General features: G+C 41.0%; 1 protein-coding gene across 3 annotated transcripts; it reads right to left on the bottom strand.

Annotated features, from left to right (window-relative positions):
* Positions 1-1383: 1383 nt before the first annotated feature.
* MRPS33 (mitochondrial ribosomal protein S33) lies at positions 1384-10787 on the bottom strand. 3 transcript variants are annotated; one of them, XM_003896688.3, is made up of 3 exons: positions 10673-10787; positions 5602-5843; positions 1384-1755 (listed from the first exon to the last, which is right to left on the bottom strand). In XM_003896688.3, exons 2-3 carry the CDS (start codon positions 5814-5816, stop codon positions 1650-1652), a joined length of 321 nt encoding a protein of 106 aa, XP_003896737.1. In that variant the 5' UTR covers positions 5817-5843; positions 10673-10787; the 3' UTR covers positions 1384-1649. The 3 variants fall into 3 exon arrangements, with proteins under 3 accessions (XP_003896737.1, XP_003896739.1, XP_003896738.1); XM_003896690.5 differs by lacking the exon at positions 10673-10787 and adding an exon at positions 10112-10502; XM_003896689.4 differs by lacking the exon at positions 10673-10787 and adding an exon at positions 10311-10502.
* Between the last annotated feature and the right edge of the window lie 6223 nt (positions 10788-17010).

Raw genomic sequence — 17010 nt, 5'->3', positions numbered from 1 at the left:
TTTTTTCTTTTAAACAGGCTATAAAATAGGCCCTAGCCATACCATCTGGATTAGGTATCTTTAAAAGTAGCATTCATTTAAACATATGTACTGGGATTCTTTCTACTTCAGGAATCATTCAGTGTTACAGAGAAAGAAAACTGTGGCTGGAGTAGCTGCTACACATACTCCAATAAATACTATTGCACTAAAATACTTTTATATTTTGAATATTTTTTGAATAATACATAATTTGAATATTGACACTATTGTACACTTACATATGGTTAAGATCATTAATTTTATGTTTTTACCAGACATGCTAAAGATTCAGAACAACTCTTGGGGAAAAAAAAATCAGAGAAACCTTCACAATTTTTTTTTTTTTGAGATAGAGTCTTGCTTTATCACCCAGGCTGGAGTGCAGTGGCACGATCTTGGCTTACTGCAAGCTCTGCCTCCAGGGTTCATGCCATTCTCCTGCCTCAGCCTCCTGAGTAGCTGGGGCTACAGGTGCCTGCCACCACACCCGGCTAATTTTTTGTATTTTCTAGTAGAGATGGGGTTTCACTGTGTTAGCCAGAACGGTCTTGATCTCCTGACCTCGTGATCCACCTGCCTCAGCCTCCCAAAGTGCTGGGATTACAGGCCTGAGCCACCGTGCCTGGCCAAGCCTTCACAATTTCTTTGGAAACTCATTGCTAGAATACAATAAAACCAGCAGCGAGCTACTCAAATCTATACAACAATCATCTCTCATAGAACTTCTAGTTATGTTCAAGCTTTTCCACAGAATTTGCAAAGCCCTTCATGATCTGGCCTCTGTTTTCTTATGGCCAATCACTTCGGCCTCCCAAAGAGTTAGGATTATAGGCGTGAGCCACCATGCCCGGCTTAAACATCATTTCTTTAGGGAAGCTTTATTTAAATTCTCTAACGTGGTTTGGGCTTCTGGCTATCTCTCTCTGCATTCATCCATCCATCCATCTACCCTCTTACAGAAGTCTGACTTTTTCCTTTGCAGCATGTAATACAATTGTATGTAATTATGTAATATTAGTCCCTCCCACAAGACTGAAACTTACATGAGGTAGGGAATATTTGCTAACCACTTGTATTACCAGGGCCCCAATATCTTGTATAGAGCAGGTATTCAATACTGCCTTTTAAAAGATACCCTACAAATTCATCTTAACAGATTTCTCAAAGGAGTAGGTGAAGACACACAGAAAGTTTGTGAGCTTGGTGGTGGAGACAGTGGCTGAAGGGCCCAAGATGAAAGAAGTTTAGGGCTGAGTGAGTGAGTAAGCAAAAAGGGAGAAATGAGGACACTATAGGACGCTCACTTAATGAGGTTTCCCCTCCATTTCCCCACCATCCCACCCTACCCCAAACAAATCGTCAAACAATAACTTAGGTATTTATTTCATTAGAGAATCAGGTAAACCTCACATTACATGGCCAAGGCCAAAATAATTGTGCACAGTTAGAATGTGTTCAAGAAATCAGCCACAATGTAACCGGATTAGATTTCAACAAGGAGATGACTGTGTTCCTCCAAATAACCTTCATTCAGGAAGATGACATTCCTCCAATATGTGGAAAGACAATAAATGCACTTTCTTCTCTCTGCCACTGAGGAGGAAATTCTCCCTCTTGAGGGACCAACACTATTTCCTTTTTGATGCTCTTTTCCCTTCTCCTTTCTTTGGTTTCTCCTTTCCACGAAGCTTCTTTAGTCGTTTCTGCTCATCCATAAAATCCTGATGCTCATCTCTGAATGAAGAAGGAAAAAATAATTAACCAGTTATTTTTATGAGAGTAGAAAAGTACACCGATCTAGCGCTGTTTTCTTGGGTCATTCTGGTTATCAATCTTTGACTTTTACAAGTTCGCCACACGCTCAGCTTGGTGTACAAAAGTATAGGGAGTCCCTATCATAGAGATGCAGTGTATTCCAAAAGTTCGCTTATAAGTCCGTTTCCCTTCACAGAAACAATGCCACAAGCTGCAGTGAAATTCCCAGGCCAGCCTATGTAAACCTACATAACAATGACACAATACTAGTGATTACCCCGAATTTCCCTGCAACACTAAGACTAAACACAGAGAGGAAGAAAAGTGGGCATCAGCTTCAATAGCTACACAGAGACCCTGACTGCCCTAGGAACTAGCATCTACTCAGAATGGGGTGAGGTCTAGAGGAAGCTCAGCCTGGCCAACATGGTGAAACCTTACTGGCAGTAGGTAACTCCCACAAAAAGGCTGCTGGGGAAAGGCTCAGGCAGAAGAAGCCAAATCAAAAGACAGATACTAAAGGAATCAAAGCAGCCAGGACTATGTAAGTATGGGGATGGCATAGAAGTTGATGATTACTTATACTATAAAAAAAAAAGTCTACATCTTAAGCCCAGATACCTAAAGAATGGTATGGTGTTTAAACATGTAAGCTCTGGATCCCATGTGAACCTGGGTTCAAATCATGGCTCCACCATTTACTAGATCTGTCACCTTGGATAAGTGGCCTTACCTCCCTGCACCTTAGTTTCCTCACCTGTAAAGTATGGATAATAACAGTGTATGAATCAAATGTAAGAGAAGGGTCTGCTGAGCTTAAGTTTTAATTTTCTAGGCTATCCATGAACATCATGGACAGTATACAACTCTTTGGGATTAGTGGTGAGTGTCCCCAAATAATTCTCAGCAGTGCAGCTGCTGTAATTCTTCTAAAGTATATGTCAGATCATGCTACTCTTGTTCACAGCCCTGCAAATGGTTCCCCATTTCAACCAGAGCAAGTGCCATCGTCCTTACTACGGCCTCACAGCCCCTTGCAACCTGTCTCCAGTCCCACACCCTGTAACCTGCATGCCTCCTGGAAAGGAACACTCCCACCTCAAGGCCTTTGCCGTGCTCTTGCCCCTCTGCCTTGCAAGCTCTTCCCCAAGTCCTACTCGGCTCCTTCGCCACCTTCAATCCTCTGCTTAAACCTCGACTCCTTTATGAGGCTGACCCTGACTGTCCTGTTTCATCCTGTAATCTGGCCTCTCCCCACCCACTGCAGGCCCCGTCGGCATTCTGGATCCTGCTCAGCCGGCTCTACTATTTTTTTCCATAGCATGTTCAACTTTGTAACAGATCACATAATTTACTTATTTTTTTCCCCCTCTTCTGTCCCTCCCTCATTCTCATCAACCATTGGACAGAAAGATAGCTTTCTGGTGACTCTGTCTCTGTTGATGATACAAGCCGGGCACCTGGTTAACTGAATGGATCAATTGTTTCTGAGAACTGGTGCTTCCCTCCCTCTTTTGCAGGTCTCTGAATAATATTTTCTTTATTGGAGACTGTCTAGTTTCATCCTGCCTGATGCCACAGGAGGCCTAGCATTAAAGGTGTCATTTACCATACCTAGGGACTACATGAAAATAAGTTTTTCTATGGATACTTGAAGTAATTTTTCCCTGTCCCCAAAGATAGCTAAGTCTTTATTCTTCAAACAAACAGAGAGCAGCAGCAAAAAGATAAAATAACTGAATGTGATTTTTTTCATGGGTTATAATCTCCTCAGGATACGTGCCTCCCAATATTTTATTTTGGGTTATAATAAAATTAGTTTTTATCTTCTGAGCCCAGACTGATGACAAGAGAGGTACTCCCAAAGCAATTCCAAACATTCAAAACATGTCATAGATTGTAACCTCTGATATGTTAACCAACCACGTCTATTTTGTTCACTGCTGTTCCCCTAGTGCCATCTTAAGTGCCTGCACCTGGAAGGTACGTAAGAAATAGCCACTGGACAGTGAATGTACCAATCTTTAGCGATTTGGAATGAATGGTATGCTGTACTATTAATTCTATTGTATTAGAATAAATGGTTCCAAATAATTTTAGTATTGTTGCCCAAAGACAAGTCCAATTATAACTTGTTAAATTTTTAAAAAGATGGTATTTTAACTTTGTACAATTATGTACTATTTGAATTCTTTTGTATTGCGCATGTATTAGTTTGGTAATTTAAAAAAATAATTTTTTATTTCTGAGACCAAATCTCGCTCTGTTGCTGGAGTGCAGTGGCACAATCTCAGCTCACTGTAACCTCTGCCTCCTGAGTTCAAGCGATTCTCCTGCCCTCAGCCTCCCAAGTAGCTGGGATTACAGGAATGTACCACCATGCCCAGCTAATTTTTGTATTTTTAGTAGAGATGGGGTTTCACTATGTTGGCCAGGCTGTTCTAGAACTCCTGACCTCAAGTAGTCTGCCCGCCTGGCCTCCCAAAGTGCTGGGATTAAGCTGTGAACTATCGTACCTGGCCAAAAAAATAATTTAATGAAAAGGATCACAAAGGTATTTGATTTTTTTTTTTTTGAGATAGAGTCTTGCTTTGTCGCCCAGGCTGAAGTACAGTGGCATGATCTCAGCTCACTGCAACCTCCTTCTCGTGGGTTCAAGCAATTCTCCTGCCTCAGCCTCCCAAGTAGCTGGAATTACAGGAGTGTGACACCACGCCCAGCTAATTTTTGTATTTTCAGTAGAGATAGCGTTTCACCATGTTGGTCAAGCTAGTCTCAAACTCCTGACCTCAGGTGATCCACCTGCCTCGGCCTCCCAAAGTGCTGGGATTACAGGCCTGAGACATTGTGCCTGGCCTGATCTTTTTTCTTTTTAGAGACGCATACAGTCCTAAGCACCTACTTCCTAGACATACACACACATACAAACATATGGTGTAAAGAACCTGTGTGATTTACATATTATCCTTAATGGCAAACTATAGCTTATCCAGACCAAATTAATATATCAAAAAGGGTATAAAATAAAAATGCCAGAAGAGAGTAGGAAGAAATGGCAACAAAAATGCCACCAGAAGAGAAAGAAGGCTCCCACATACCAGTTAAGCAGCAGATCAAGTGTGGGTCAGGGATTCTGTTCATCTGACAACAAGAGCCCACTGCCCTGGTAGTGTTTCTGGGGCTTTCTTCCTCAGTACTTAGACCAGTTTTTCTCTGCATCTTTTTTTTATTCTCGAGATGGAGTTTCACTGTCGCCAGGCTGGAGTGAAGTGGCATGACCTTGGCTCACTGCAACCTCCACCTCCTGGGTTCAAGCAATTCCCCTGTCTCAGCCTCCTGAGTAGCTGGGACTACAGGCGTGCGCCACCACGCCCAGCTAATTTTTGTATTTTTAGTAGAGACGGGGTTTCACCAGGTTGGCCAGGATGGTCTTGATTTCTTGACCTCGTGATCCACCCACCAATCCCTCCCTAAGTGCTGGGATTACAGGCGTGAGCCACCGCGCCCGGCCTCTCGGCATCCTTTTTAGAGTGCTCTTAGATTAACAAATTATTAAACACTTCTCTACAGCTCAGTATCTATTCAACATTAGTCATATTGTAGACATAATTAAAATATATCTTCCAACAAACATGAATTTCCTTTTTTTTGGTCTCTCCATTATGGGTATTTTGAAAGAAGCCTTTCTCCTGCAAACTGTACCTTTTGAACTACCTGGGCTCTATTGTAAGAACAAAACTGCAAGGATAGAAAGGCTAAGTTTTTTCCTTTTCTGATCTACTAAAAAAAGGTCTCTCATAGGTCCCTCTTTGTGTTTGTCATCACCTGTAGAGTCCAAGAAATCGGAGTGTCTGCATGAGTTCAGTGTAAGTGTGGTGATTTGGATACCAGTCATAAGTCTCCTTCTTCTTGGCCAAGGGCAGTTCACTAAACAGTTTCACCACTTTCATAGACTTGGAATCAGTAGGCCTGATGACTTCACCAAATAGCCGGGCACTGAGACGAGACATGCGTAAGGCATATTCTGAAAGGGAGGACATTTCTTGAGTGGCAAGGAGTTAGAGTTCCTATAGAAAATGAGAAGAAAGATAAACAGGTTAGGGTAAGAAATTCCGAGATTAGCTAATGAATACTTTAGAAAATGCAAACACAGCAAGCCGCTCATGGATCAGTGCCGTGTTGGCAGGATATGCCTAGGAGTGGAGAAGTATCCACAGGCCAAATGGCTATTTCCTTTTCATGCTTTACAGCTGCGATTTTTTTTTTTTTTTTTTGAGACGGAGTCTCACTGTGTCGCCCAGGCGGGAGTGCAGTGGCCGGATCTCAGCTCACTGCAAGCTCCGCCTTCCGGGTTTACGCCATTCTCCTGCCTCAGCCTCCCGAGTAGCTGGGACTACAGGCGCCCGCCGCCTCGCCCGGCTAGTTTTTTGTATTTTTTAGTAGAGACGGGGTTTCACCGGGTTAGCCAGGATGGTCTCGATCTCCTGACCTCGTGATCCGCCCGTCTCGGCCTCCCAAAGTGCTGGGATTACAGGCTTGAGCCACCGTGCCCGGCCTACAGCTGCGATTTTTACATTTTGTGTTTACATGCTATTACTTCCTTGCTGTATTGCCTCCTTTACAACCAACTATTTTGTGATTCACCAGGTTATTTACTGACAGTCAGTTTACCTATTTGTAGGCTGGGGATGAAGAAGACAGGGAAACAAGTTATCCTAGTCCAGCATTATTATACCTTCAGAAAACACCCACCTAAGCAATCTGCAGCATTAATATGCTGACTGCTTGCCATCAAAAGGTGTAATCATGGCAGAGACATAATTATGCTGTTGTCTTTATTATCAGTCCTTTGAACACTGTTCTCCTCAAGGGCTCCAGAAGGCTCTGAGAGCTGCTAATGAGTTATGAGGTCATTTGGCTTCTAGGTTACTGAACTGAATTTTGCCTAGAGACTGAGAGCCATTTGGGAAAAACAAACAGACAGTAGCCCTATAGAAATAAATCCAATAGCTCAAAAGATTCATTTTCTTACTAAATAGAAGGCACGTATGAATTGTGAGGTTACTTGCTGTATCTTCCATCTTATACATTCTGCTTTAATGCAGACTAGCTAAGTTCTTATCAGCGGAAAACAGTAGCTTTTTCTTCAGAGGCACACAACACTGAAATAGGTATAAGAATGATATCCACGATATGAACAAATTACAGCTAATAGACATAAAAAACTATACAGGGGATACATAAAAATCAAGAAAGCTGCTGGTGGAATAACTATCTCAACTCAGTTTAGACCAGACGTAGGGGTTATTGTTGGCAGAATATGCCAATTTATGAGAAAGTTTAGTAGTGAGATGAGAATCTTTGCTGACTCAGAGACTATCCTGGGAAACAGTTCAGCTGAGATGAAAAGGTGCTCATATTCAAGCAGGAAAAAGGCACAAACCTTGAAAAACCAATGGGAGAAATGTACCAAAAAACCCTCCTACATAAGAATGGTGCCAAGTGAATTTCAAAATAGTTCTTGCAAGAAAACAAACCGTGTTTAAATTAAGGAAGTTTCAATGCCTATTTCTTTTTTTTTGAGACGGAGCCTCGCTGTCGCCCGGGCTGGAGTGCAGTGGCCGGATCTCAGCTCACTGCAAGCTCCGCCTCCCGGGTTTACACCATTCTCCTGCCTCAGCCTCCCGAGTAGCTGGGACTACAGGCGACCACCACCTCGCCTGGCTAGTTTTTTTCGTATTTTTTAGTAGAGACAGTGTTTCACCGTGTTAGCCAGGATGGTCTCAATCTCCTGACCTCGTGATCCGCCCGCCTCGGCCTCCCAAAGTGCTGGGATTACAGGCTTGAGCCACCGCGCCCGGCCTCAATGCCTATTTCAAGATCCATTAACAGAGGAGGCTGGCCATGGTAGCTCATGCCTATAATCCCATCCTTTGAGAGGCTGAGATGGGAGGATTGCTTGAGGCCAGGACTTCAAGACCAGCCGAGGCAACATGGCAAAACCTTGTTTTTACAGAAAAAAAAAAGAAAAGAAAAGAAGAAAATCAGTCTGGTATGGTAGTGCACACCGGTAGTTCCAGCTACTTGTGGAGTCTGAGGAGGGGCATCGCTTGAGCACAGGAGTTTGAGGTTACACTGAGTTATGATTGCACCACTGTACTCTAGCCTGAGTGACAGAGCAAGATTGTGCGTCAAAAAAAAAAAAAAAAAAGGCAGAGGCTGATCTCAAACCAACTGTCAACCTCAAAACCATTCAGAACACCCACCAAGCAATCTTCGGTCAATAGTGCCACCTGAAGGCTGGCAATGGTAGAACTGTCAGATCCAATGTCCACCCCTCCCTTCCCACCATCTGCAGCCTGTTCTTCCTTTTCCATTCAGCATTCTCAGTTTCCTGATTCACTTCTTTCCCAACTCTGGTTGGGGGTGGGATTGTTAGGACTAGGGTTATAGTCTCAAGGTGAAAAAAAGTCATTTAACAGTTTAATGTATAAACAAACCAGTGCCATTAACCTCTAAAAAGCCTTGCAAATGTCCAGAAGTCACCTAGTTTCTTTGCATGCTTTTTCTCTTCCTTTGCCCTTTAAAATTATCTTTTTCCAAACATTAGATTAAAGAACAACAGTTTCTTCATCAACTTCGTTTTGTTTTGCTTAATTACCATTGTGTCATTGGAATAGATTTCTGCTGTAATTGCAGAGTTTTTCCACAGTATCTGTAAGCTGGTCTGGGAACTACCAGTTTGTTACAGTGTTTTCAGGCCTCTGTTCTGAACTCCAAGTCCCTTTGTTTGTAAATGAAGAGGCAACAGGGATTCCTGAGGCCTAGGTTTGACTACTGGCTCTGTCACTTAATCCTCCGGTTGTTGTGAACCGTTACTCATCCTCTCTAAACCTGAGTTTGCTTTTCTGAAAACAAAGCTTGCAGGACTAGTGCGAAAATGAGTAACAGTGGCACTCAGTAGAAATGGTAACTTACAAAAAAGAACGAGCCCAGAACTGTAAGTTTGGTTTTCGTACGTTCTACATAGACACATTTATTTATTCCTTGTTCTTAATCATGTTTTTTAAAAAAAAAAAAAAAGAGAGACAGACAGATACATATTCCATACAGTAAAAACTTCGTGCCTCCCTGGAATGATGACCTCACTTACAAAGACTGACAGACAGAGAAACATAGGGAGAGGACCAGCACCTTGGTAACTTGCCAAGGTAGCCAGGAGGAGGAAGGGACTCAGTAGGACAGTAGTCACTGAAGCCATCACAGGATGCTGCTGTTATCTCCATGCCCATTTTGGAATGTGGCAAATTACTGGGATACATAACTTGTAAGTAAAAAGGTCACATTAGAATCGGCCGGAACATGGTTATATCATAAAATCCAAGTCCTAAAATTTTATGACAGAGAAAGGGAATAAGCCTCTTCAAACCTAAATCCCTTACTAGAAACAAAGGCCCAGGCTTGCTAAACAGGAGGTAACGGAAAGTGCTTTTAACAATTACCAATGACACTGCTTTGTTGTTTCCTTCCACAGTGCACAGACACATGTCTCTCACGAAGAATGACAGGGGAGCTTTTCTTACAATGTGCATATCAATTACATTTTGATTCACATGAAGCCATTCTCAGGGAGTACAAAACAAGCCACTTTAAGTGTTACCTTCCTTAAAATGTGAACTAAAGAAAACTGTACTATCATGAAATAAGTTAACTGGAACTGAAAATGCTAAGCAAAAACAAGTTACTCAAATGTGCTGAGCAAAACAAATTAAGCTCACATGAGAAGAAAATTCCCATATTTTTACTGTGGCATAAAAGGGCAAACTTCTTTGATCTTTTTGATAGGTCTCATGCATTTAAAAGGTTATTTCAATAAGTGGCTTTGTATTAGGTTTGCCTTTTCTCTTTGAAAGGTAAAGATGAAGTGCAAGAGTTCTTAACCTGGATGTGTTTTGAAAACAGTGGAAGTGTAAATCTGTATGCTGATATGTGTATGTACGTGTGTCTGTAAATCGTTCTGGGAGAGAGCTTTCTCCAGTTTCCCAGAAACCATTGGTTAGCAGAACGCACCAGCTGCACAATAATCTCGCCTCTGCCTTTTAATGGTCACGTCGTTTTTAAATGGAGTTTATTCTCTGCCAGGTTCTCTCATCGATCACACGAAGACAGTCATACTACCTGCTATGTGAAGCTAACATGCAACATTCACGGCACAGTGCCTACCCTAATAACCATCAGGATCCAAGGAACTCACACTGTACACACGTTGTCATAGAAACAATCTAAACATAAAAACAATCTCAAGAGAATGCTTAAAAAAAAAAAAGCCCGGTACCGATTATTTCACGGAGTCACAGAGGCATCAACGGCACTGAAAGTGTATTAGCTGCATTCAGTTCAGCAAGAACAATCTTCAACTCCCTCCACCTGACTCGATCATGCCTGACTGTGACGGGAGCTGTAGTAGTGTCAAGTTAACCGACGTCTGACTCGGGAGCGCATTTCACAAACATTTTTCTTAAATATCACCTTACCGTATTTTTCTTACGGTGGTTACAAAATTAATCTGCAGCCCACCACCCAAAACTACGGTGCAGAAGGCCGTGTGGCGAGCAGAGAAACTGAGCCTTCTACTGTTAACCCATCTGGAAGAGAGTAACTGCGCCTGAGAGGAAATTACAGCACCGGAAACGCGGGTATCCTGCGTTTAAGAAATCCCCCAACTGACGCAGGAAAAGGCCGCGTTATTTGTGTGATGCACGTGAACCGCCCGAACTGATCACTAATGAAATGGATTCGCCCTATTCCTGGCGACTCTACAAGGTTGGAGACCCCCGTAGACCTCTACAGTCATCTCCCCTCGCTGCAGACCCCCAAAGATCACTGACAGCCTTACCTGGACCTGACCTTCCTCACCCACGCGCCCTCGTCCCGGAAGGCCCGCCCCCTACCCGGCTCCAAACTCGCGCAGGCAACTATTACGGGAGCAGTAGAGAAACAGCAGCTTGGCGGCTAGAGCGGAGGCCTAGTGGACCCGGAGTTACTGGCTCCCCCTCCTGAGGCCTCCGAGGTGTACCTGGCGCCTGCGCAGTGAGGCTAGCGCCGCCGCCTGTGCGGAGGACCCGCTGGGGAGAGTTAGGGAGGTCTGGCTCTCTGGAAGGGCTTGCAGGGTTCGGTAGTATATTTTGTTGGGAATGGCTACAGACCTGCCCCCAAAAGCTCTGAAGCAATGGCGATGCGTGTGCCGTATGCTCTTTCTGACCGACTTTCGGCGCTATCCCCCTCCCCTTCCATCCTCTAACAGTTAATTAGGCTCACCAGCTGCAAGCCTTCCTTGCTACCCCTACGCTGGGTTAGGAGCACTTTCCCCCATTGACTCAGGAGCTTCTTCAGGGGGTAGGGATGGAACGTTTGTCTCCTCGGTAGTTATCTAGACCTCGCTGGGCAGATAGTAGAAAACACTGTGAGTATTTCACTCCATACTAAATCTGTTTTCAAGCAAGCCACGTCCCATAGGCATTGTATGCAGCACTTACTCAACGTTTGATAGTTTGGGTGAGGAAACAGTACTTGTTTCTGAGCATCGTTCAAGGCATTTTATAAATATTCCAAAATGTACCCTGGAATTAATATCGGCAGTGAGTTGCCTACCTAGTAGTGGATATTGTATTTACACCCTCTTTCCTCCTACAGAATTTACTTTTAAGTTAGAGTTTGACGTCTAATCAGTCTATGCTATAGGATTTGCTTTTATCAAGTTAAGTTTTGACATGTTATCAACCTATATCATATAGTAAACAGCCTTATAAATTTGGGTCTAGTGACTACATTTACGTTTACAAAGGGGTAATGAGTATCCTATGCATGGCTGCAGTCCAAAAAAGAAGTCCTAAGGAGCGAAACTCTTGGGAGAAATTTCATCTTGTCTTTTGTACTTGTTTCTGTGGAGTTGGCTTGTTTTTATCTAATGGCTACTTAATCATATAAACAAGAAGACTTCCTTTACGTGTAAGCTGTAAATTTGGTTTAAAGCCAAATTTTAATTGGCTTGAGGCAAGAGCTATTTATATATATATGTGTATATATATTTTATATATATGTGTATATATATTATATATATTTGCATAAACCTTGTTGGCTTCGTCTTGTATATCCTTCCTGTTTTTCCCTTTTCACGAATGAATTATTGGTGTTATCAATGTTTTGTGAATTGCTGTAAGCTACCATGAATCTTTCTTGAAACATAGCTAGGTATATAGAGTTTCAGGTGACTGTTTAGGTACTTTGCACTATCGCTTTTATTAAATCAATTTCATGGGGTTCGTATTAGTTTCCTGAGGCCGCTATAATAAAATACCACAAACTTGGTGTTGTAGCGCAACTGAAATTTATTCTCTCACATTTTTAGAGACCATTTATTCAAAATCAGCATCACTGGGCCAAAATCAAGATGTTGACAGGGCTGTGTTCCCTCCAGAGACTCTAGGGGAGAATCAGTTCTTTGATTCTTCCAGCTTCTGGTGGCTGCTGGCATTCATTGGCTTGTGGCCACATCACTTTAGACTTCAAGGCCAACATCTTCAAATCTCTGTTCCCTCTTCACATTCCCTTCACCGTGTGTGTCAGAATTCCCATTGCCTCCCTTTTAGGAATGCGTAATTGCATTTAGGATCCACGGAGCTAATCCAAAATACTCTCTGGATATGAAGAGCCTTAATTTAATCACATCTTCAAAGGCCTTTTCGCCGTATCTGGTAACATTTGCAGAATCTGTTATCTTTGGGAACAGTTTCAGCCTGCCACAGGATTGGAAGGAGCAAGCCCTTGAAATTGACCAATCAGAGACTGTCACTGGTCAATAGGAAAATTGGAATGTTAGGGATGGAAAAATGAAATGAATAGAATAACATTGAACCTCCTATGGATATTAACTTCACCAGACCTTGGCTTACCCATTTACACCTCCAAGATAACACATTTTTGGGAGCAATTTTTATAATCACAGATTGCTCTATAAATCAGATATTGCCTTATATATTTCTGTTTTCTGTAGTCCTATGTTTTCCAATTGTGTGCTGTGAATCATTAGTTGGCTGTGAAATCAATTTAATGAATAGAGAACAGCATTAAAAGAAAGACATTAGGATACAAAATATCAAAATGCATCACATGTAGTAGGGGTAACTTGTTTCATGAAACAATATGTATATGTGCATTGGATCATAATATAACTATATTTCTTGCTGTTGGTTGGGTAAAATGGAAAGCCTCCACTTTAAGTGATTTCATTACTCATCATACTCTTTGGCAAATGTTCTTTGTCATTAGGCAGAGCAAAAATTAAAGCTACATCAACTTCAAGTTCTTATGGTGTGGCATAGTCCAAGAGGCAGGGGAAAATTTATTGCTTTAAGTAAATCAATTTACAGATACCGTATTTTCATAAGTACTCTTTCTTAGCATCATGTAGGTTCTTTTCTACTTCTGCATTTACAACAGTTCTTGGACCTTACAAAAGAAAGGTATATCCCTCTCACCCAAGGTGTGAGAGATATACCTTCCAGGATGACATATGAAAGGAAGATTCAAAATGTTTTGGAGGAAGCTTCCTCTAATGATCAATCAAGGCACTGTCAACCCTTCTTAGGCTTCATGTCCCTTCCCATCTTACATATATTCCACTTAACGGTGAAGTACGACTGTCAGAAATATGGTAATTGGTTTGTTGTGATTTTCTGAAATCAGATATACTGTGTGAATGTTAGTGGTAAGAGTGACAGTAATTTTCCTTTAATCATTAGATCTCTTCTGTCCTCTGTTGAAAAGTGCATTGTTTTTGAAGGAGAGTCTGGTGAGAGCAGAGCAAAGCAGCATTGAAGAAAGTATCGAAGCCAATGTTTTTCCCAAATATTTAAACCTAAGCAATTCTTTTCAGCTATTCTCAGTACTTCTCCATAAGATATATCATTATCTGGAAAGAAACACAGCTCTGAACAGCTGAAGTAGTGGAGCTTTGTGACAGATTTTTTTTTTTTTTTTTTTTTCAACAGAGTCTCACTCTGTTGCCCAGGCTGGAGTGCAATGGCGTGATCTCGGCTCACTGCAACCTCTGTCTTCTGGGTTCAAGCGATTCTTGTGCCTCAGCCTCCTGAATAACTGGGATTACAGACACCTGCCACCACGCCCAGCTAATTTTTGTATTTTTAGTAGAGACAGAATTTTGCCACGTTGGCCAGGCCAGTCTTAAACTCCTGACCTCAGGTGATCTGCCTGCCTCCGTCTCCCGGAGTGCTGGGATTACAGATGTGAGCCACTGCTCCTGGTCATGACGCTGATCATTGTAAATATCATACAGATTATTTTCAAGTACCTTCATATTTTTCACATTGCACTGGAATAAACTGTGCAAAAGTGATACATAATTTTATTTTAGATTTGGTGTGTGTTGTTTAATGAAGGTGAAAGTGTATTGTGATAATCACTGATACAGTTCACCAGATCTTTTCCATTTCCTTCTACTTTGGCTAGATGGCATTTCATGGGAATTTTGAGATTGATTAGGACCATGTGACTCTTTCTGGCCAATGAGTTATGAGCAGATGTGAAGCGTCACCTTCTGATGAGGGTGGTTATTTACCCTGATGAAACTCCAGAGCTCTCCTTCCCCTCTGAGATAGAGAGTTGTTGCTCTCTCAGCCTGTGCTCCTGAATCGTTATGAGGGGCTGATCCCGTTCCACCAGCCCATAATGGAAATAATAGCTTTTGTTAGAAATGAGCTGTTATTGTTTTAATTCACATGCCTTTGTTTTAAGTCATACAAATTTGTTGTTTGTTATTGGAGCATGACCTAGCCTATCTTGTCTGATACACTTATTTTATCAAATTCTATTATGAAATAGAGAAATACTTCAATCCTGACTTCTTTCTGCCTCTTATTAACAAAAACAAAATTATGCTTTAGCTTCTAAGCTAATTACTTTTAAAATAGCATATTATTTTATTCTTCATTAAATATATAGGAAACATTTTGATTATGATTTCCAAAAAATTGTTTAGAGCTATTCTAGAATATTTATATATTATTCTTCTTCAGCTATTCCTAAAAGCTGAAAACCAAAGTTCAGTATACACACAGACACTGAAGGAATCCTGCCTGTTATACTCTAATTCATAAATAACATTTATCTTGCACGTTATGTTTTATTATTATGAAATAAGTAATGAGAAAAACCATAAAGATTTATTCTAAGTTTTATGGTGTATAATAAAAGTGGATAAACCAATTCTAATAGTTTTGATATCATTTAAATCTTGGCTGCTTTTAATATTTGAGGTTATGAGATGTATTTGATACTTTCCTAGCTTAAAAAACCTAAAAATACATATTCTAATACATTTAGTTGAGTTAAAAATGAGGTTAGAAAATAAATCTGACCTAGATGATTGGTTTGACAATGAGGATTAGCTTTACTAATTAGATGATGTGGCTAATGGGTGTTTTCTATGAATTGAATAAGCCATATCTACAGCTCCAAGGTTTGGCAAAAATGTAAAAGTGCATGATGAGATAAAATCTTTTTATAAAAGATATTTTGTATCGAAATTAACAATATTTCCATTTTGCTAACCCCTGGATGGGCTCAAAGATCCTCCCACCTCAGCCTCTGGAGTAGGTAAGACTACAGGTATGAGCCACCATGCCTGGCTACTGTTTAAAGTTTTTGTAGAGATTGGGTGTTGCTATGTTGCCTAGGCTTGACTCGAACTCCTGGACTCAAGTGATCCTTCCCTGCTTGGCTTCCCAAAGTGTTGGGATTACAGGTATGAGCCACTGTTCCTGGACAAAACAAGGTGATTCTAAATGAAAACAGAACAAATATAGATTTTGCAAATCTTGGTGTTGCCTTTTTGGTATATTTCCCAAACATTGTGAAAGCAAATGACTGTACATGCTCTTAAAAGTCAGGTTGAAAGTAATTCTTTGTTTTCAGAAAAAGAAGAAGGAACTCGGTGAGTTTTTAGCTGACAGATAATTAAATAATTTTTGTGATAGATTTCTATGTACCTTTGTCATATAACTCAGAGAGAGTTCAAATAATTGGGTGATATTGTCATATGCTAAAACATGGATGAACCTTGAGGACATTAGGCTAAGGGAAATAAGCCAGTTACTAAAAGACAAATGTTGCATGGTTCCACTTATATGAGGCATCTAAAGTGGTCAAATTCTTAGAAATGCAAAGTAGAATGGTAGTTGCCAGCGGGTGGAGGAAGCAAGGAAGGGCAGTTGTTCCATGGATACAGAGTTGCAGTTTTGCAAGATAAAAAGGTTCTAGAGACCTATTGCTCAACAATGTGCATATAGTCAACACTACTGTACTGTACACTTAAAAATGGTTAAGATGGTAAATTTTATGTTCTGTGTTTTTTTAAACCGTGGTTTTAAAAAATTGTGTGATATTGCTCTAACACAGGTTTTCCCATTTCCATCCACTTATGTGAACACATTTTCTCAATGCTTACATCCATTTAAGTGAAAATAGTAATAGGATTGATGCAGTCCCCTTCAAGCAATTAAAAAGTCATATTTGAATATATTAATTAAATGGGGAAAGCTTCATCTATTAAGGGATATGTTAAGAAGTGTTTTGTTTATAAGTGTTCATCAAAATTCATGATATATTTAAGTCACTTTGATCATTTGTGTACAAAAAATTTGTAAGGATAACTCAATCCAAAGGGAAAAATGTTTTTAACACATACTTTTTGTCATAGAAGTTAAAAAAGTTAAAATTCAATTGACAGCTATTTTGTTGCAGGAAAATGTGACACATGGTTATTAAAAGCTTTCAAGCATAAAAACGTATTAAAATAAAGTAACATTTTGTGAGAGGAGTAGAATATAACTTCAAGGAGAAAAAGCAATGATGTAAACTGACCAAGTGCAGTGGCTCATGCCTGTAATCCTAGCACTTTGAAAGGCTGAGACGGAAGGATCTCTTGAGCTCAGAAGTTCGAGAGTCTAGGTGACACAGGAAGACCTTTTCCTGCATTTCAGTAGTTTTGGGGGAACAGGTGGTGTTTGGTTACATGGATAAGGTGTTTTTGTTTTTGTTTTTATTTTATTAGAGTCTTGCTCTGTCACCCAGGCTGGAGTGCAGTGGTGTGATCTCAGCTCACTGCAACTTCTGCCTCCCCAGTTCAAGTGATTCTCCTGCCTCAGCCTCCCGAGT

Source organism: Papio anubis, chromosome 4 (assembly GCF_008728515.1).
Source record: "Papio anubis isolate 15944 chromosome 4, Panubis1.0, whole genome shotgun sequence".
In the NCBI taxonomy this organism is placed as follows: domain Eukaryota; kingdom Metazoa; phylum Chordata; class Mammalia; order Primates; family Cercopithecidae; genus Papio; species Papio anubis.
Note: the sequence above shows the minus strand (reverse complement) of the source record. Positions and strands in the feature narration are given on the sequence as shown.

What these genes read in the sequence shown, in the direction of transcription:
- MRPS33 (XM_003896688.3), bottom strand. Translation starts at nt 5,816, where the DNA reads ATGTCCTCCCTTTCAGAATATGCCTTACGCATGTCTCGTCTCAGTGCC. An exon ending in CGATTTCTTGGACTCTACAG is followed by an intron (nt 1,756 to 5,601) that starts GTGATGACAAAC and finishes TTCTTCATTCAG; the next exon opens with AGATGAGCATCAGGATTTTA.